Source organism: Caretta caretta, chromosome 9 (assembly GCF_965140235.1).
Source record: "Caretta caretta isolate rCarCar2 chromosome 9, rCarCar1.hap1, whole genome shotgun sequence".
Taxonomy (NCBI): Eukaryota; Metazoa; Chordata; order Testudines; family Cheloniidae; genus Caretta; species Caretta caretta.
Window position 1 is genome coordinate 81852442 of NC_134214.1, and position 21505 is coordinate 81873946.

General features: G+C 43.3%; 1 protein-coding gene across 6 annotated transcripts in view; it reads left to right on the plus strand.

Moving 5' to 3' along the window:
* Positions 1-1486: 1486 nt before the first annotated feature.
* LOC125642140 (uncharacterized) overlaps positions 1487-21505 on the plus strand; it is a 34415-nt gene continuing 14396 nt past the window's right edge. For 2 of the 6 annotated variants that reach the window (XM_048862981.2, XM_075132479.1), the window contains exons 1-10: positions 1499-1941; positions 3869-3908; positions 6891-6975; positions 7679-7788; positions 8882-8940; positions 10204-10314; positions 14943-15073; positions 16070-16194; positions 19008-19113; positions 20905-21103. In XM_048862981.2, the coding sequence (XP_048718938.1) occupies positions 1860-1941; positions 3869-3908; positions 6891-6975; positions 7679-7788; positions 8882-8940; positions 10204-10314; positions 14943-15073; positions 16070-16194; positions 19008-19113; positions 20905-21103 (1048 nt within the window). In that variant the 5' untranslated portion in view covers positions 1499-1859. Of the gene's footprint in view, positions 1942-2065; positions 2345-3868; positions 3909-5190; positions 5217-6890; positions 6976-7678; positions 7789-8881; positions 8941-10203; positions 10315-14942; positions 15074-16069; positions 16195-19007; positions 19114-20904; positions 21104-21505 lie in introns of those variants that run through there. The other 4 variants (XM_075132481.1, XM_048862982.2, XM_075132480.1 and 1 more) reach the window with 4 other exon arrangements.

Genomic DNA, 21505 nt, shown 5'->3' on the forward strand with positions numbered 1-21505 from the left:
TTTAACAGTTGTATTATGGTAGCAACTAGAAGCATTAAACAGGTTCTTTTATGCTAGGCACTGTGCAAATACAGCTTTGTCAACACTTGCAATTTGCAGGTCTCATGATATTTGGTGTTTTTCTTAAAGCCCCAGTTCTTGGAGTCATGTTATTTCATAAGAATGTCAGCTTTCATTTTTGAAAAATAAAGTAAGTTTCTAGCCATCGTTGTTGCAGAGAAAAGCTATATAATGTGTTCCAAGTGTATCCTATGTTAATCAGAAGATAAATAAAATATTTTTAATCTTATGATTTTTAAGCCAATTTCATGATTTGGGAGGGGGCTGACTCATGGATTTTTTAATGCTCAGGGTTGGTCATAGTTCAAATTTATAATAAATTATAGTTCCTGCCCCCAAGAGTTTACAGTCAAAGTTCCCAATCTAACAAATATATATATATACATGCCTAACTTTAAGCACAATTAGTGCCACTGACTTAAAGTTAAGCAAGTGAGTAAGTGTTTGCAGGATAGGGGCCAGAATTCACTGTGCTTTCATAGGTATTGCTCAAACAATGGTCAACAGTGAACAATAATTTTGTAAGTCATGGCTCCACATGGGTACAAGAATCCATCTGTGTGGATCTTCTTGCATTATCTAACCCTTACATAAGGAACTCCGTGGAACTACTCATGTGCATTAATATTAGCAAATTTGGGCCCTGATTGATGCCAAATGCCTCTTAAATTGTAAGCTCTTTGGGGTAGGGACTATCTTTTTGTTCTTTGTGCGTACAGTGCCTAGCGCGATGGGGTTCTGCCCTCTTAGTAGGGCTCCGATATGCTACCACAACACATAATTCTACTACTAACAATCATGGCTTGTGAGCTCCGGTGATTTTCCCTGTTTATATTGCTTTGTTTGACCTGGCCTTGCTTTTTACATTTACTTTTGCAGATGCTCAGCTCTGCCTTTTAAATGTTGTTCAGTCCTCGCCCATTCTATTCTCCCCAGTTTCGCCTCATTTCGGTTTGACTTTTCGATCAGCTCCCCCTGCCTGATCCATTCATGTATTTCTTTTGGAAACCCTGAGCCTGTCTCCCCCCCGCATACAATGGGCTTGGGTGACTCCAGCTGGGACTTGTCCTTCCCCAGCCCGTGCTGCACAGCGACCGCCCGTCGCCTGAGAAAGGCCGCGCTCCAGGGAATGGACGGCCACGAGCCCAGGGACCGTCCTCGCCCAGGGGGTTGGGCCGGGAGGGACACGCTCCCGCCCTGCCAAAGCGCCACGGCTGTAGCCCCCCCCACCTCTCAAGCGCTGAGGCGCGAGGAAGCGACCGAGCCCCGCCCCGCACATGCCCAGAGCAGAGCTAAGCGCCAATGGAAAACCGAGGGCACAAAAATTGAGGGCACAGGCGCTTCCCCGTGGCTTCACTTCTCCCACGGCATATGTGCGCCAGGTCTCCGCGCATGCTCAGTAGGAAGGCAGGCCGCCCTCTGCTCATGCGCAGTAGCAGGAAGCGCACCGTTCGTTTGGGGTGCGGAGCGCCTTTTGTTGCTCCCGCGGCGGGGCAGTTCGGCGGCGCTAGGACCCGGCGGACCGGGCTCGCACGCGGGTTTTTCCTCCTCCTCCTCCTCCTCCAGAGAAAGAGCGATGGCGGCCCGTTAGCGGCGCGTGCAGGCGGCGGGGCTGGGACTGCGCCGGACGCACCGGGGCCATGGGGGGCGGCGCGGCCTGGCCCCCTGCGTGAGGCGCGCCAGGCCCGCGCGTCCCCTCCGAGCGCGGCGCGGCCCTGTGGCGGCGAAGGCCGCTCGCCCTCCTCCCGCCCGGCCGGTGCCGGGGCATCCCCCCAGGCCAGGGCGCGGCGGCGGCGGCCATGGCCACCGAGCTGGAGCCCCCTGCCTCGGGCGCGGCGCCGCTGGAGGCGGAGGAGGACGAGGAGCACTGGTTGTACGGGGGTAGGTAGCCGGGCGGCCGCCGAGCCCAGCGCGAGTCGCCGCGGGGGATGCGCTGTGCCAGATGCTCCCCTGCGCCCGAGCACCCCTCGGCGGGCGGGCGGGCGGGCGGGCAGGGCACGGGGACTGTCCGCACTGCACCTGGCTCAGGCTCGGCTTTGGGCCCAGCCCGCCCCCACTGACTGGGGCCAGCAAGCGCCTAGGGCCCCCAGCCCCGGAATGGCTGGGGTCCAGCCCCGGTCGTTTGGCAGTGTGGACGCAGCTCAAGCCACAGACCCTAGTCTGTATAGTGCAGTATAGACGTGTTAGCACAGCTGTGAGACTGGGGTCTAGCTATTGTAAAGCCAGGCTTAACAGTGCAGTGTGGATGCTCAAGTGCAGGCTTGGAAACAGTCAGTAGACCCAGGTTTGTAATGCTGTGTAGGCATAACTCATGAAAGCTCTCACTAGCCAGAAGGCAAAGTAAACTAGGATAGAGCACAGGCACTCTCCAGATTATGGTCTCCCTCCCCCCTTAGCTTCTGGGCAGCTCCCTTCCCCTCACATTCTCTTCTTCTTCTCCTCTTGAAGAGATGATGGAATTGAGGGTGTTTAGGTTTATCTGGGAGCCTGTCCATACCCAACCCAGTACATGCCCTATGTGATGGTCTTGTATAAGATTCCAGTGACCGTTGCAGGATTTTATATTGGGAGTGGAATAGAGATCATGGGTTGTGGCACTGCTGATAGACCACAATCAAATGAAAGACTCTTACCTATTTAACCTGTCTATCAGTTTTAGGTTTTTTCTATCCTATCGATGGCATGACTGGAGTGTTTAAGTGTTTCCCACATAAATTAAAATTGTATGGCAGGGTTCCTATGGATTTTTCTCCCTCCCTTTGCTGAAGTGTATATGTACCTACACACATATGTATGCCCTACTAATTTACTTTGTTGTTCTAGCTATCATGTGTGATACTACTGTTATCCTTTACTGGGTTATGTCTGTTCCAGATCGTAAACTCCTTTAGAGTAGAAATTTGTTACTTTCAGTTGTGTGCCATGCATGTTTATGGCACTATATCAATAATAGTAAGTCTGAATCCACTACCTCAGCTGGGTGAGCTGGAGTGGGAGTTGACCTTTCATCAGAATTTTTTTCCTCTGGTTAATTTCTGTCACAGTCTTTGATGCTGTTTAATACAGTGTAGCATTGTTTGGCTTGTATATGATCACTTTTTAGGGTAATAGGGTAATGAAGAATGAAAAGGGGCAGAATGAAACTCTAATAGCAAGACATTGGCATGCATAATAACTTTTAAAATCTGTCAAGTAAATGCATATTTGGGCCCCAGTTATGTAATTGGATTGATGCAAGTGGACCCCTGTGCCACTTGAGGCTCCATATGTACCCAAGTGAAGGGTCAGGGCCTGGGTTTGCTGGCAGAGCATTCTTGGAACAGTTACCAAGCATCTTTTTCAATGCATCCATCACTCCATGTGTTTCCTACCGTTGTGAGCCTTTAATTTTTTTATTTTTGTCAATTAAGATCAATATGTTTTCTGGTCTTTTGATTTTTGCTTTTGAAAACTTCTTGACTTGAGGTCCTGTTCCCACCTAGCCTGGTCTGTCTCTCCCATAGAAAAACATGTGTGAAGACTCTTGGAGCCAAGATCCATACCTGGCTTGATAGCTGCCTTTATTCATTCTGTTGCATAATCTGGGGTCTAGCATTAAAAAGGCCTTTTTTAATTCTGTGAGTTGTCAAGGATGTGTAATGTTACTTTTTCATTGCTTTATTTCATATTGAGCTTTGCTTGAAAGCAAAGCATTACTTTATAATGTGTGTGTTTATGTGACAGTTTTTTCCCAAAAGGTCCAGACTGCGTTATAAGTTCCGATCTCTTTGGGTTTTGATTTAATATGTTCTTTTTATCATATTTGCAGATGACACCACTGGTAAGCAAGAAGATGGACCAATTGCTGGGTAAGTTCATAAACTATCCACTCATAATAACTGTATCTGCTGGGAGAACTTTGTCTCAGCATCAGGCTTGTAATACCTAGATACCTTGAGCCTAGTTTCAGATCTTGACAAAGTCAACTCAGCCCCTTGTACTGCAACAAATTGGGTTGTATGAACTTTACTGTTTGGACATCTTTTGGATGAGACCTTCAAAAACAAGTTCTGCGGTGATATTAAGGATCCAGTGTAACTTTTCATAAGATTAGAGAATTCTCCCAGTATCCTTGACCAAAATTCCCCCTCCTCCACTATACTTTTGCAGTGTGGTATGCACCAGCTGTGCCTTCCTCCACCCCAGAGGTGTCTGCATTTGAATGTTTTTTGTAAGTGTACATATGATAGGAATTTCAGGATTGTTGAGCAGCTGCCATAAACTGGAGTTCAGGGTGCTCAGCAACGCAGAAAACTGAGCCCAGTGTTTGCTGCGCTTTGGGACCATTATGAATATTATCCTCTTTGGAGCAAGTATCCTCATTCAACCAATATGAACACACACAAGCAAACTGTAGACTATCTTATTGCATGGTTACTTAGCAAATGTAATGTCAACTATCCCTTGTGACAAGGGATAGCCTCTGATTTTAGACATAAATGTACTGCTAACCTGCATAAATAGTGTTCTTATCTCTTTATGATTTACATGAGATTATCAGAAATGCTCCATAAAATAAAGTAGCTACATCCTTCAGTTTATTAATCTTTGCAAATCACTGTAAAACCTTGAATGCAAAGTATTATTATTATTATTATTATTAACTTCCTGCTCTTATTTTTCTTATAGCCCTCATTTTGAATCTTTGCCCCACATATAGATTTTGTATGGGCTGTGAAATGAAATGAGTTGCTAAATTCTTTAACCATTACCCCCTGATATTTGTTAACCATTGAAATTCGAGTATGACGTTCTATCTGAATATGTTGACTATCCGTGGGAAGACAATGTACACCAAATTACATGTCTTCAGTATCTCTTGACATTCCTTGATGGAGAGGATTTTGTGAAATTATAGCAGTGCTGTAAAGGGGCTGTTTTATAACTGGCACAAAGGGTTATGTTGGGATTCAGGGGATGGAAATAAAATGCCCAGGACTATTACCAACATAAAACTGATGACATTAGTCCTGTCAAAGTGATTATTTGTTCACTCTTCTTAAAACTGTAGGAAAGGGGTTAGGAAGTGGCTATTACTTTATAGATGTGTCCTTGAACTTTCAATTCACAAATTGTAATACACATCCACAGATACTTCGGGTGATTTGAAGCTGAAGGTAACATTTGTTGCTTTTCTTTAATTCAGTGCTGGCTGTTCAATGATCTTAGATTCTGAGACAATTCTGTGGTTTGAGGTCAATCCTCTTAATTGCTTTTGATCTGGTAAAAAGAATGCCAGAGGTTTTGGGGAGCCATCTGTGGCAATTTCCTCCAGTGGTGCTTCTCTTTATCTTTGCACAATGACTTAATGCCCATGACCTTGGAGTTGTTGTGGAGTCTGATCTTCTTTTTGAAGCCTGTTATGCTAATTTGGTAATGGAAGTGCTTTTGCTACCACCTCAGGAATTTGTCCATACTGGTACCTATGCTTACTAGGACTGCAACTGAAATCTTTGTCTGTACTTTTGTTTAATTGTGAAACTTTCCACTACCTCTCCCCCAACATGACTGTGTAGCTGATAAAGAATTCATTTAGCCTATTTTCCCAGGTTTGTCTGTCTCTCCACAATCTTGTCTTCTTCGCCTCCTAATAAGAGAGCTTCATTAGCTTCCAAAACTGCAGTGGGTTGACTTTATTTTATTTGATTCTTGGTAACAACTTCCAAGACTTTATATTGCTGGGCTCCATGATGTCAATGTGATCTTTGACTTCTTTGTTTAGAGGGTGTCTCCTTTTGTGCGGCCTCTGAAATGGCTTTAATCTGTTCAGTGTGTGGATTCTGTGTGTCGTGTGTTTGCAGGAACTAACCCCAAAGGGAGGAAACACTCGCTAACAGGCATGGTGCTTATTCCCATGAGTACCTTCGTTGACTTCAATGGGATTACTCCCAGTAATAAGCTTTGCTCAGATGTGAGTGTTGGAATGTTTGGGCCCTTAAGTCCTTAGTTAAATTAACTTTTTAAAAAAGGATTCTATTATTAAAATTTCAAAATAACTCTTCCAGTTCCATGGCTAAATACACTGCCTTCTGATTTTTAGTTCCATAACATGTAAGGTACATATGATTTTTGTTGTGACTGGCTTGCTTGGATAATGCAATAAGCAATACTAACATTTGCTCCACAATCTTTAGTTAACAGCATAAATCTGAAAGTGCAATAATGGACATTAGGATTAATCTGCAATGAATAAGGAAATGGGATGGTCTAGGGATTGTTAATTACCTATCCTTTAATCTCCAGGTGACTGGTTAAAATTCAGTCCAAGTCCTTAATAACTGAATGTTGTTAATGTTTGGTGGCTTGTAGAAAGGGAATCAATTGATCTTAATCTAATTCCTACTGGGCAGGTGTCCTCTTCACTTTAAAATGCTTATATAATTGGCACTCTTGTTGGCAGTCTCAGGGAAAGGCCAAGGATTGAATGGGCTATGGAGACTGAACTATCTTCTAACCCTTAGAAGTAGTGGGGTTGAGGCACACTGATAATCTTTCAGAGCTCCTGCAAGTGCCTTAGCTGATTTGTGGATAAATAAGTGTTTGGTGTGCAAGGCTGCCCACTTGGCATCGTTCAGGAACTCTAAATTGACTTTCACCAAAAAAAGCAAAACCTGCTGAGATTGAATTTGAGCTAACTACTCTACTACCAGTCACCAGAATCAAATATGTCTGTTCTTGGTAAAACTATGATCAGAATGTTATCTTGATTCTGTACTGATGGGCACTTTGGACATACGAATAGGTTGCTCCATGGGTCAAGCGTATTTATTTTGGTCTGTTATATTTGGTAGACATGCAGAATCTTCTCATCCTTTGCAAGATGCTCCTCAGGAGAGCCGGCCTGTCACCAGTGAAGACCGAGAGATGTCTCAACATGTACGTGTTACAGCTGTAACTGTTGGATGTGGCTATTGCTGTGCAGTGCATGTTCACTGCTTGTAAATATTGGTGTATAACAAGGCTCAAGGAAACAAGGGGCTACTATCTGTCATAAATATAACTTATTACACCTATACCATAACAACTTATTAATTAGCAATTCTAGGTGCTAATTACAGCATATAGCTTTTCTGCCTAAAACGCCAATGGTCAGAGTATTAGGTGTTGGGATTGCCAAGATCTGCTTCTGACTCAGCCATTGACTCCTGGGATTACTCATTTTGAGCCTCTCAACTCCTCTGTACCTTAATTTCTCTGGCCCTGATTCAGGATAACACCCCATTGAAATTGGTGAGAGTTAACCACATGCTTAAAATTAAATGTGTGCTTAAGCACTTGCCTGAATCAGAGCCTAATGTGCAAAACTGGTATAGTAACACTTCTAGGCAACCCCACAGGGCTGCGGTGGGAGTTAAAGTTTGAAAATAGTTCAGACATCCTTGGATAAAAGGTGAAAAAATATTTATTATTTTTTACACAATTATTCTTGATTATTAACCAAGTGAAAAAGGACGTCTTTGTAACAGAATAATTCTTCTAACTTTTACTACTTTATTGAGCTTTTAAGACTTGTGTTCTCATCCAGGTGAATTTCTTGGGTGTAAGTATCAATGAGTCTTCATGTGTCTGTTACTGTTAGGCCCCTCCAAGTGGTGAAGATGAGGAGGAAGACAGTGATAGCGACAGTGATGATGATGATGATGTGAAAGTTACCATTGGCAACATTAAAACAGGAGCACCATCATACATGTATGTATTTCTGGCTACAGTGCCTGCTGTTTATTGATCTTACCATTTTAAGAGGCAGTGAGTTTAATGGCTAGCGCCTGTTTCTGGCATTGGCTTGCTGGGTGACCCATTTGTAAAATGAGGCCAATACTCCCCATGTCAACTGCCATCATATTAAATAATTAATATCGGTGGAGCACTTGACTGAGTGAAATAGAAGGTGGGAAATAGTGCAAGTCCTTAATATTACTTTGATTCCTGAGGTTTTGCTGAATTTAAATGAAGAATCAAGCTAAACAGCAGATGAATTAAATCGAAGTCCTGAATTAATTAATTGTTTCAGCTGGCCAATTCTTCACAGCTGAGGAATGGTGAGACCAGTTTTGCAAACTAGCCACCTGTCACTGAGATGCTTCAGAATCTGAGTCTGAATAACACTTAGCTATTCTGTATTAGATGGAAATAAGGGGGCAGCATTTCTGGTTGCTGCTGGCAACCATTGTCTTAAGGAAACCTTTTACCTGTTCATTGCAGTATATTGTAATCCTTCATTGCAAGGATAACTCTCCTCTGCTTCTACAGGAAAGGTTTGGGGTCTTATGGATCATTCTAAAGAGCGATGGCCCCATTCATCATTCTTTGATTCATTAGATTTTTCCAAACATCCTTTTTTGGATTCTGTGTTTTTCGTTGTTATCCAGACTACTCCCTTCCTTTCACATATTCTGTACAGACTTGCTGCTACAATTCTTTCCCCCATTGCCCAGCTCCATCCTAATTCATAGTCTATCACAAGCGTGTTCTCTGGCAGGATGGTACCTACCAACACTGGGGAAATCATCAGGCTCTGCTTCTGAGTCCAGACAATCTTGTGTGTTGCTGCGTATCTGAATGTACGCTGCTGGATATCCATTTCAGTATGCTGCCCTCTCCACCATCAATAGATTTACATGAACAGTGCAATTTAATTTTTAAAGTAATGGAGTCTTAAGATAAGGTAAAGGGCATTGTTGGTTGGGACAACTCTTTATGTTAAGGCTAGAATGTACAACAAAAAATCCAATCTAATCTATATATTGAAATACTGATGCAAATCTTATTCTTTTCTGTCTAGGGGGACTCCTATGAATCTGAACTTAAAAACAGGTAGAGGCTATGGAACATCCTCTTCAGGTATTATAATCATAATAATAATATTTATTTTACCTTCTGTATTTTGGGGTATTTCACACTTCTTGCACAGGTTTTTTGCTGAAGTCTCTGGCATGAATGGCTGGAACAGCGAAAAATATTGCTTTCTCTCTTTTGAAGGTTGTGTGAAATTAAAGTATCTTCTTTAAAGCAAGAGTGAGCTCTGTGCAATGAGTTTCTTAAAGATTAGTGGCTAGCTGGGGAGAATTGATGGCCCAACATGTGTTGGAGGAACAGCCAGCTGGTAATTGATCACCTGGAAATGCCAGGCAGCCAGGTTGTAATTGCTGTTTTAAACTGAAAATGGGGGAAAAAAAGACAATAATCCCTGTGTAACACAGCACCTGTCCAGTACAGGATGTTACTAGAGAATAAATGCTTGGGGCTGGATTTTACTATCCTTGCTTGCACTGAGTGTTACCTCACTCCATGAGTTGTCTTACTGAGATCAGTAGGGCTACATGCGGTGTAAGATATTAATCGCCAGGAGTAAGGGCACAAGAATCTGGCCCTTGATTGTTAACTAATTAGTTGGCTGGAATCAGCCCTCAGTGCCTCATTCAGTTTGTATTCTACATCATATGTTGGGTTTAAAATATCTCTGCAATGTCCTCTTCCCTTTTACCCCTCTTTTCCTTTCGATATGGGAGACTGTCTTTTTTTGCAATCCCTATTTTCCCTTTTCCCAGTCTCTTTGTGGTGATTATCCTCACTCTGGCTGAGGAGACTTGAGATGTAGTTGCTTCCAAAGTCTTTTTCTTCTTGCAAAGTGCTGAGCACCAAACACTCCCTTTGGCTCCAGTGGATTGTTGGCCTATTGTAAAATCAAGCCCAAAGCTAACATTAAAAGTAGACCTGTCTGCATCTGTTGGGGTGGGGATTGTACTGAATGATCTTGAGAAAAGTTAAGAATATTTTCTTCTGAGCTAAATCTCAGAGTTGCCTAAATGGCTTATTTCGTTCATCTATATTGCTGGTGTTTGGGTGGGTCTTTTTTTCCTCGCCCCCCAGCTCTCCCGGTTTAGCAGCTATAACACCATGGCCATCTATTCACAAGTCACTGAAAAGTGTGTTGTTTTTTTTAACTCAAAAGTTAGATCTGGTTACATTTAGAAATAGACAGATGCAGAGCTGATGTTAAATTCATAGCGGATAATAGCTATTTTAAACTGAATAATTTGCTCATCAAACTGGTGGATTAGAAGCATTGCATTAAAAACAGTAACCGTTTCTCTCTCTTCAAAGCCAAGTTGCAGCCCAAAGGTATTGATCTAGATGCCACAGGGAATATAAATGGATTGCCTGTAATAGAAGTGGATTTAGATTCGTTTGAAGACAAACCGTGGAGGAAACCAGGTGGGGCCTCAAAGTTTCTTGTGGTAAATATTTTCTGCAGTTCTGTTTTATTTTGCTTTTCATGTATAGTTTCTGTCAAAGTGTTGCTGCCATGGGGGATGGAGGGGGAAATCCAAACAACCCCTAGTGCTCAGCTCTGACTCCTGTTCTGAGCAATTAGTGACGCTAACTAGAGTTACTGAGCCATGTGCCAATTTCAACAGTGATCAGAAGAAATTGGGCTAGACTTGTGTTCTGTTTCTTACTTTCCTAAAGAAAAGTAGCTGGTCTTTATATTCACCCTCTGTTTCCTAGAACATACAGCTCTGGTAGCAGTATAATAGCATTTGGCCAAATCTTGAAGTCAGTTGGACTTTTTGTTGTTGCCTTCTGTGCGGTCAGGATTTGGCTGTTGGTGAGAGATGGTCTCCTTTTGATGCACAGCAGCTGGCATGCTTTAGCCCTTCCTGGCTGAACTCAAGGACACCCCTTGTGCAGCCTTGTCATTGGTGTTCCTTTGGAATGTCAGCACTTCAGTTGGGAAGTACCTGGTGCATGAAGGAGCATGGGGATGGATAGTTTGTTCTTAGCAAGTTAGCATTCACCCACATAATTCCTGTTGTTGTCAGTGGGAGTTGGGGCATAATCTGTATATATTGTGAAGGAAAGCAGTCACACTCAGTTCTTGACAGGAGCATCTCTAATGTGAGTTGATGTATCAAAAAAGCCACCAAACAACCCAGTAAGGAAAATAAACTGATTTACACATTGGAGGGAAGTATTGGTTGTTTCCTGCCAGTGTGTAACAGGGCAAGAGTTTGAGTCAGAAGATGGGTTCCGCTCCAGGGTCTGCCACTAGCCAACTGTGTGACCCTGGGTGAGTTACTCTCCATGCCTCAGTTTGTGTCTCTGTATTATGTGGATAGCGATACTCATCTTTGTAGAACACTGAGATCTATAGATAAAAATTGCTATGTAACATAAGATTAAAATATGGGAAGTTTATTTTATCTTCTGTTTATATTGGTTTTGTATTGGGGAGTTTTCTACATCAAAGTGACTCTTGTGTACAAACTATAAAATGCTTGAAGTGAAGTCTTTTCTATTTTTCAGCTGTGTTTCTGGACTTTAGTTATTTTTTATGAGAGATCCAAACACTTATTACAGCAGCCGTGCAAAATTGGCATGAAAATCTATTAGTCTGGGAATAAAATCCACTCACTTGCTCCTTCATATAATGGCGGGGAGCTAATATTTTACTTGTTTTTGGAACGCTGTGCATGAGATGTGTTTGATTCATCTCACCCACCTGAAATGAAGGGCAGTAGGAGGGACTATGGAAAATTCAAATCACTGTGTTATTTCAGTATTGAGCAGTAGGCACTTTGTGATGAATGGGTGTTGGTGTAGATGTAATAGAAAATATATCCTTTTTTTCTGCAGGGGATTTGACTACGAAGTGAAAGAGAGACTAGGAAGAGAAGAAGTTAGGAAAGAACAGAATTAGAGCAGTGATACCAGTAAAGTTCAGAGATACGAGCGTGGGGATCATTATTGTCCTGCTGACTCATCTCTGGACCAGGAATGATCCAAGTAGCCATAAAATAATATTGCTTTGAAGTATGAATTGAGGTAAAATTAAAGCACAAGCTTGGCCCATATTCTAACATTCACATTAGGTTGTTCTTTGTGCTACTTCAGTAGCCTCTTCCTGGGCAGCCTTCTGGGTTATGTCCTAGACAATAAGATCAGTCAGCGAGATAGTGTCTCCTTAATAAGCCGGGGAGGGGAATGAAACTTCACACCATCAAAGCATGAATGAAGGAGCAAAATCTAATCCAATGAAGCTGATGTGTAAATTTCATGTTGCTATGCCTGAGTTGGAATACATCTGCCCTGGGGGTGCAGCAGGAAAAGTGGCTGGCAGGAGGATGTAAGAAAGTATAAGGTCAAAATCCTGACCGTATCATGGCCAGATAGTCTTAGCTGAAACTCAAGGATTTAAACTAGGATTTGTTGTTTTACAGTTGGTCAAGCTAGAAATACCTTTGTAATGGGAACGTTGAGGGACTTTTTAACAATGCTAGGAAGTGCTTCTGTTTTACACTGCTGTAGAGTTATGTCTTCATACAATTTCATAAAATTATCCACAAGTGATAAAGACAGAACCTTTAAATTATCACATCTCCTCAGTTCAAATCCTGGCTGGGATCACAACTGAACAATAAGTCTATATGATCTAAACCATGTTATAAAGGTCACTTGCAGTTTAGCACAATTGACGCAATGGGCAGGCCCTGGTGTAGAGAATCTTTAATCAGAATGGCAAAGGGCAGTCCAGGTCAGAATAGAAAAGCATTGGTGGAGCTAAGGTGGAAAAAGTCTCTGTGCCACTGACAGTTAGTTTTCATCAGCACTAACTCCTCCGTAGAATTATAAGAGGACTAATATAGGATACCACTCTGAAAAACTAAATCGATGAATTCACATAAGTTATCTCTCTTACAATATCCTGAATTTGTGTTGAACCTTGCATCCAAAGGGTCCCAGAGCACTTCATAGAATCATAGAATATCAGAGTTGGAAGGGACCTCTGGAGCTCATCTAGTCCAACCCCCTGCCCAGAGCAGGACCAATCCCCAACTAAATCATCCCAGCCAGGGCTTTGTCAAGCCTTACCTTAAAAACTTCTAAGGAAGGGGATTCCACCTCCTCCCTAGGTAACGCATTCCAGTGTTTCACTACCCTCCTAGTGAAAAAGTTTTTCCTAATATACAACCTAAATCTCCTCCACTGCAACTTGAGACCATTACTCCTTGTCCTGTCATCTGCTATCACTGAGAATAGTCTAGAGCCATCCTCTTTGGATCCACCTTTCAGGTAGTTAAAAGCAGCTATCAAATCCCCCCTCATTCTTCTCTTCCATAGACTAAACAATCCCAGTTCCCTCAGCCTCTCCTCATAAGTCATGTGTTCCAGACCCCTAATCATTTTGGTTGCCCCTCGCTGGACTCTGTCCAATTTCTCCACATCCTTCTTGTAGTGTGGGGCCCAAAACTGGACACTGTACTCCAGATAAGGCCTCACCAATGTCGAATAGAGGGGAACGATCACGTCCCTCGATCTGCTGGCAATGCCCCTACTCATACATCCCAAAATGCCATTGGCCCTCTTGGCAACAAGGGCACACTGTTGACTCATATCCAGCTTCTCGTCCACTGTCACCCCTAGGTCCTTCTCTGCAGAACTGCTGCCTAGCCTTTCGGTCCCTAGTCTGTAGCGGTGCATTGGATTCTTCCGTCCTAAGTGCAGGACTGTGCACTTGTCCTTGTTGAACCTCATCAGATTTCTTTTGGCCCAATCCCCCAATTTGTCTAGGTCCCTCTGTATCCTATCCCTACCCTCCAGCAAATCTACCACTCCTTCCAGTTTAGTGTCATCTGCAAACTTGCTGAGAGTGCAATCCACACCATCCTCCAGATCATTAATGAAGATATTGAACAAAACCGGCCCCAGGACCGACCCTTGGGGCACTCCGCTAGATACCGGCTGCCAATTAGACATGGAGCCATTGATCACTACCCGTTGAGCCCGACAATCTCTAGCCAACTTTCTACCCACCTTGTAGAGCCTCCATCCAGCCCATACTTCTTTACCTTGCTGACAAGAATACTGTGGGAGACTGTGTCAAAAGCTTTGCTAAAGTCAAGGAATAACACGTCCACTGCTTTCCCTTCATCCACAGAATCAGTTATCTCATCATAGAAGGCAATTAGATTAGTCAGGCATGACTTTCCCTTGGTGAATCCATGCTGACTGTTCCTGATCACTTTCCTCTTGTCTAAGTGCTTCACAATTGATTCCTTGAGGACCTGCTCCATGATTTTTCCGGGGACTGAGGTGAGGCTGACTGGCCTGCAGTTCCCAGGATCCTCCTTCCCTTTTTTAAAGATTGGCACTACATTAGCCTTTTTCCAGTCTTCCGGGACTTCCCCCGATTGCCATGAGTTTTCAAAGATAATGGCCAATGGCTCTGCAGTCACATCCGTCAATTCCTTTAGCACTCTCAGATGCAACGCATCCGGCCACATGGACTTGTGCACGTCCAGCTTTTCTAAATAGTCCCGAATCACTTCTTTCTCCACAGAAGGCTGGCCACCTACTCCCCATGCTGTGCTGCCCAGTGCAGTAGTTTGGGAGCTGACCTTGTTTGTGAAGACAGAGGCAAAAAAAGCACTGAGTACATTAGCTTTTTCCACATCCTCTGTCACTAGGTTGCCTCCCCCATTCAGTAAGGGGCCCACACTTTCCTTGGCTTTCTTCTTGCCAACATACCTGAAGAAACCCTTCTTGTTACTCTTAACATCTCTCGCTAGCTGCAACTCCAGGTGTGATTTAGCCTTCCTGATTTCATTCCTATATGCCCTACATTCATATTTTACTAAGAAGTACCCACCTCTTATGAGGAATGCAACAGTTTTGGAACTCACACACCAACACTATACAAAGTTCAGAAAAAGTGAAGAACAACCCCATGTCTAATTCTCTATAGGAAATTTTAAACTCTCCATGTAAGCACTTCAGGAGCATTTGAGAGTGCAAATGTGTACTCCCAGAGTCGCTCTGTTGACTTGTAGCTTCATTTTCAGGTGCTGACCTTTCGGATTACTTTAATTATGGATTCAATGAAGAAACATGGAAAGCTTATTGTGAAAAACAGCGACGGCTTCAGCTTGGACTGGATCCCTCTCCGCCTATCAGCAGTGAGAATAAGATCACAGTAAGTAACATGCTTTCCAGTGTGTGGGTGCAGCACAGAAGCCTGCTCATTTTGTGGGCACATAAGTACAAGTCTAAAAATGGAAGCTGGTTTAGAAATGTGATCCTGGAATATTAACTGAAAGGCAAGCTGTCAAGAATGATGGACCTAAACATTTTTTTTTTAGTGGAGATGAGATTAACTCTCCCTCTGCTAATAAGTTGTTCCCTTGCCTGGTTGAATGAGGCACTCCAGCAAACATGGAGATTATCGATACGATGGCAAATAAAAATCCCCTGGGATGGTGAGACTTAGGTGTATTCCCAAAGAAGGCTGTGCCCTCCAGATTGTCCGGCTGTGGAGCTGGGCAGGTAACACAGCCAAAGCCCTCAAGTTGGTGTGTGTGTGAATTTAGTGCTGTGAGAGGTGTAGGGTTGACAGACCATTGACTTAAGTCTGATCTCAGGAGCCAACTGTGATGTGAGGGGCATTGTTTCCCTGGCCTATTCGCTCCTTGGCATCTCTGCCGAGACTTCACCAGTTGTGTTGCCACTTCTTGTGATGTGGACTCCTGCCCACCATGGCCACCAAACTCATTTCACAAGGGCTACCGAATGGCCCTCAGATGGTAACAGCTTTTGGTCACTTGGCAGGATTTGAATGGGTGAGCTAGAGGCAAAAGCCTCCATATCCAATTTCCAGTTTCCTGAATTAAGGACTGGAAAAACAGGACCACAGTCAGGTTAGGTATATCTTGGGGCTTCTAATGGGAATTAAAAATGGGGAAAGTAGGCCAAGTATGGAAAAGTCATTTAACGTGCAAAAATCTGTAATTGACTGAAGATTGGATATTTACTTTGCGTGAACCTTGTCGTCCAATTGGATCATTGCAGATGAATGTTCTGGTTTGCTCCTCGCTGGAGCCTCTTTCTCCTACTAAGAGCAGATCTTCATGACTTATAACTCAGCTGGTAACCAAAGACAGATATGTCTCTCTCTTTTCTTTTTATTCCTCAGGTTCAGCAAGGAAGGACAGGAAATTCAGAGAAAGAACCAGAGAACAACATTATCAAAACGGAATTCAAAACGGATTTTGTGGCTCTGATAGGAGGACGGATGAAGGCTGGGCCTCCACCAAATAGGTAAGGAAGTGTATGGAAGCTGCATTGAAGTTCTCTATTTTAATGTATTAAATAATAGGACAAGTGGGATCCTGCTATTTCTTTGTCTGAGTCTATTATGGACCCCAAACAAGGCAGCAACTTTTAAACTATATTGGATGTTACCCTGTAATTCAATAGTTATCACCCTCCCCAATGACACTCGGCTCTGTAGTTGTGGAAACCACCCCTCCCCCCCAATCTCCATTTCCTTACCCTGTTGGTGTCCCCACTGTTACACCATGTGAGTAGGTAGGCAGACCTGGTGCCATGCTGCATGGTCCCAGCCTTACAAAGGGGAGCTTTGCAGAGGATGGGCTAAGACAAGGAAGTCTTCCTGCTATGGAGCTTCACCTCGTTTGGCTGCTGGTTCTTCCAGAGCCAGGTCCAACTCCCATTGAAGTCAATAAGTCATTCCGTTGCCTTTAACCAGAGCTGGCTCAGGCCTTGGTAATGGACAAGAGGAGCTACTTGGTTTTTGAACTGCCTGCTCTGCATATACTGTCAGTTGGATGTCAGTTTGGTGTTTTTTCCCTAGACAAAGTAAAATGGCTTTTAGTAATTCTAACTGGAAACCTGTACTGGACAACAGTCACCTTCGTGACAATATGGCTCTGATTATTTTTTATAAGGAGCTTTGGGAAACCTGGTTACAGGAAACCAAAGCAGATTTTTCTTTTAAAAATCTGTTTTGCACACCTCTGCTGATCATATCTAGGAACCAGTCCTGAACCTGTGTCTCACTCTTTTCAGTGGAGACTTTGAGTAGAATGAGAAGAGAGGTTCTCTGGGTTCGCTCTGGATTATTCATACTAAAAGAACTTTAAAGTTCCAATTTCTTTCTTTCTGTCTAAGCAGTTAAGTGTGTCTTGCATTTCCCGCCTTCTTGACAGAGAAATCAGACTGATCCGTTTTACTTTCCAGCTCTCGCATGTGATGCTATTCTTTCTCAAAGTCTGTGCAAATCCAACCTGCTCCTACTGAAATAAATGAAAACTTTTCTTTCCTTTTTGGGCTTTGTAAAGTTCCTTTTTCTTTAAGAAAATACATTCTAGCCCTAATACATTTAGCAATGTCCATTTTAACATGGAATCAGTATTGCCTTTATCTAGAGATTGATTTTAATCCAAGTTAATGTGTTTAAATACCTTTGGTGCTATAGCCACAGCAGGTCTCTCTGTTGGCACTAGGATAAATGCCATGAAATTGGACATCTATTGTGCTACTATATCTCAACAATCAGCAGGTTGTGTTTACAAAGTCTTGTTTCCAATGACAGTGGAAATGGGAAGGACAGCAAACTTCACTAGTTTTGTTTAGCTCTGGCCCTTCTGTAACTTGCTTGTACCACAGTAGAAGGTGTTAGGTGTGATCCTACTTCTCGCCGGATGGATTGCAGCAGAAGCTGACTGTGGCGGTGCTGTTTGCAATGGCTTTGTCAGGCAAAAGATGCAGAAGTCACAAACTTTGGGTGGGGGGAATGCAACACTTAATGGGATCCCATTATTTGGAGTCAAGTATCCTTTATTGTTAGTTAAAATACTGTGAACTCTTTTTAGTAAATGACTTCAACAGTTAATTAAAAGCTCATGTGGCTTTCCAGTAGAGCCAGACTGAAATTTCCTGGTGGAGTTTCACTCAGTAAGGGGCTGGCTAGAATGGCCCAGACCTGGGTTTATGTCCTAACATCAGCTACTGTCAAAAAGTCATGACAAATTCACAGCCTTCGGGAGGAGGGGGACTTTGCATCCTTTAAAGGATCAGGCCCTTCATGAGCTGCTGTCTCTGCACAAGAAACTCTAACCTGTCTATTCAGATAGTCCCAACTGCCTTGTCACTTGGTCTTTATTACTGAAAATATTTTCATAAACCTACGTTTGATTCCTAAAATCCCTTCAACTCTCCTGCTTCTCCTTCATCCCCCAAATCCTGTGCTTGTGACATCACAGCTGTGAAAATAGTTGTCCCCAGTATAGGATTTTGAATAAGCAACAAGAAGATACAAATTCTTGAGAAACAAAGATCCTGGGCTGATTTTGATCTAACTAGGGTAACCAACAGCAGAATTTGCTCCCCTGTTTATATGCAAACACCCTTTATTAATATAACGCCCCGTCTTGCTCCCATTACAGCCAGTGGTAAAACTCTCCCTGACTTCTTTGAGAGGAGGACTGGGCCTAGGAATAGAGGCAAAAAATGTGTCCAACAGTCAGAATTGTAACCAAAGAGAGTATTTGGTTTAGAGTGATGGTCTATGAGTGTTAGCATGGATCCATCATGAAATGGTGCAAATTTGGAGCTGTCTCTGGTCTAAGGGCCTCAAGTGCTGTGCGCTCTCCACTCCTGCTAGACCTGTTTGCAAGGGCATTGGGCCTGATCCTGCAACCTGTACTCACTTGAGTAGTCTTATTGAAGGGTAGGTGAGTGACAGTTTTCAGGGTCTGAACTGGAGATGTTCAACACCCCCTTCTCCCTCTGAAGCCGGTAGAATATTCTTCACATCTCAGGATCAAGCACAAAGTGGTGTCTAAAGAGACCTAACTCTCTCTATCTGTAGCCAGAGCTCAAGTTGTGCACATGCAGCAAAGGATTCCCCACCTTTCTACTGTGTTTCCCTGCCAGTTTGAGCTCTGCCTGGAGTGATTTTTCCCTAGGTGGAAAAGAATGTGCTTGGCCTTTTTGCTTTAGTTCTCCCAGCATGAGAGAGGGCTCTCTGTTGAGGGGGCGGGGGGGAGAAAAACTATTACTTCTAATTTCTGTGCTGAACCTGAGAAGATATATCTACTTTGTACCAGGAAGCTGGGTGGGACAATTGATGTGATTGGTGGACAGGCAGGCACTATTAGGAGGGTAGAAGGAAGACGCCGCGATAAACACGCCTCAGAGGAAAATCCCATTCAGGTAAACAGCTTCAAGCTGTCTTCAAACATTTGATATCCCGTGCACTTTCAGATGAACTTTGAGCAATTGTCTGCACTTTCCTGACTGTCTACTTCTGTAAAATATGGGGTTTGTTTTAAATGGACACTGTCAAGATTGCAAAATAAATCACCAATCATAACGTATGCACATGCCATTGCCCCCCTAATGGGTGGAATCAGAACTCAACTGTATCATCAGCCCTACAGTGCTAATGGAGATTCTCTTCCCCCCACCCCTCCCACACACACTGGGACTTCTGTTTTTTGAGCAGGAGGGTCCGAGCTCCCTACTGCCATCATGATATTCAGCAAATGTTAACTGTGAAGTTCCTAGATGGATTTGTTAGTGGTTTTTTTGTTTTTTTTTTAAAGCCATACCTTGTTACGAATGTGTTCTCCTTTTAAACCTGAAAGAATTGTAACAATCCAATTTACTTTGTGTTAATTGCTGTCATTTACCTTTTTCTCATGTTGGACCGTAAAACTATTCTGGTCATTTTTCTTTTTCCATTCCCATGCACTAACCTAGTGCTGTTGTGTGGGGGTTTCCAACATTACTAGGGAATATTTATGTATTTTTTTTGTCATTTTAAAAAAATAAATAACATTCATGTCAGTTGTTGTTCGACATTCTTCACCCTGCAGAGTCTTAGTGTTGGGACTCTACTACTTAATGATGTCTTTAAAGGGGACAAAAAAATCAAGTTACAAACTGTGGGCCTGTTCTGATCTCACTTCAGTGTAACTCCATTGACTTCAGTGGTATCATCCCATATAAAACCTAATGCCCATATTCTGCTGGGATTCTCAGCAGACAGAAGCGAGGGGTTTTCAGAGAGTCCCCAGAACCTTCTGACCAGAACAATTCTTTTCTATCTGTCCCCTCCAACGCAAAAAACTAGTGTGCATGACCCCCCAAAATCTTTTATAAAATAACAATGTTGGGAAAGTGCAAACAAACCTTTTACTAAGGGTAGGCCCCAGTGGTGCATCAAGGCTAAATCTGCTTAGTAAATTCTTCTTCCCTTTACCAAGCGCTGGTGTCTGCATATCCAAATCATTTTGGTGTTTGCTGTATACTGAACTTTAAAATAGTGGCAATGTGAACATAAAGGGCCAAATTCTCTTGCCAGTTAGACTGGTGTGACTCCAGCAGTGCTCCGTTAATTTTGATGGTGGATTTACACTGATGCAACTAGGAGCAGAATTTGACCTCATACTGTATTTGTGAAGAAAGCAAATTGGATGCACTTCAAAAACAAATTTTTGAACAGAATTGTCTGTTTAATAAGAGTTAGCATATCACCACTCGAATGGGGCTGCTCTTATTTTGAGGGCTGTGATGTGGGGCCTGATCTCAAGAGTGGCTGTGTTCAGCCCCTCTTGGGATCCGGTTTTTGGCTAGTTCTAAGGGTATTATTAACGTAAGGGGCATGCAAGTGACCCATTCAGTCATAATTCTGTGCATCCCTGGGGGAGGGGTATCTCGCATAGGAGTAGATTTGTAGCTAGCTTGGACTCTACCACTTGCTGTGTTCATGCTAGCAAAGATGTTTGTTGGCAGGGCATTTCCTTGCATGCTGAGCTTGTGACCTCTCCCCTGTAGTGTGTCTAAAAGGCTGAGACTGTCCCCGACTTACTCCCTCCCTGTAATGTTGGGGTGCTTGGGTTCTGTGGCACATGACCCTTTTGCCAGCACTGGGAGGCACTGACTGCAGGCTCCAAGGGGTAAAATACCATCTTCTATTTTCTGTCTGTTTTTGTTTTAAAGGTTCTTGGAGATCATGGAACTAAGCCACAACCCCCACAGCAGCCCCAGCAACCATCACAGCCCCAGCAGCCACCTCAGCAACAGCCGTTTGTACCACCAGCAGGTCCCCCACCTCCCCCAATTGCTGGGCCACCCCCACCACACTTTCTCCACCCTCCCCCTCCAGTTACTTCTGTCCCACCTCCTCTGCATCCTCCAGGTAGGTATTTGCTCTGAATACAGAGCAATCTTGATTGCCCAGCAATCTCTGAGTGTGTTAAGTTCAGATACCTGAGGCTTGGGGAAATCAAAGGAATATTTAGTATAATTAAGAAATGTTAAGGGACAGTTGAGCAGCCATGTATCATATCACTGAGATTCCACTAACTCAAACTGCAACTCAGACAGCTGGGGAACCCTCCCTGCCTTCAGATATATATATATGCTTTCAAACTCTTCAGGGCTGCTGTTCCTCTTGAATGGCTCTCAGTGTTTTGTTTCAGTCGCTGATGTCACTTGGATACCATGCTGCTTGGCATCTTACACATGGATAAGTAGACTAGCAATTTCTATTAATCTTTGAAGGAAGATAGGAACATAGGAATTGCCTCATTGGATCAGA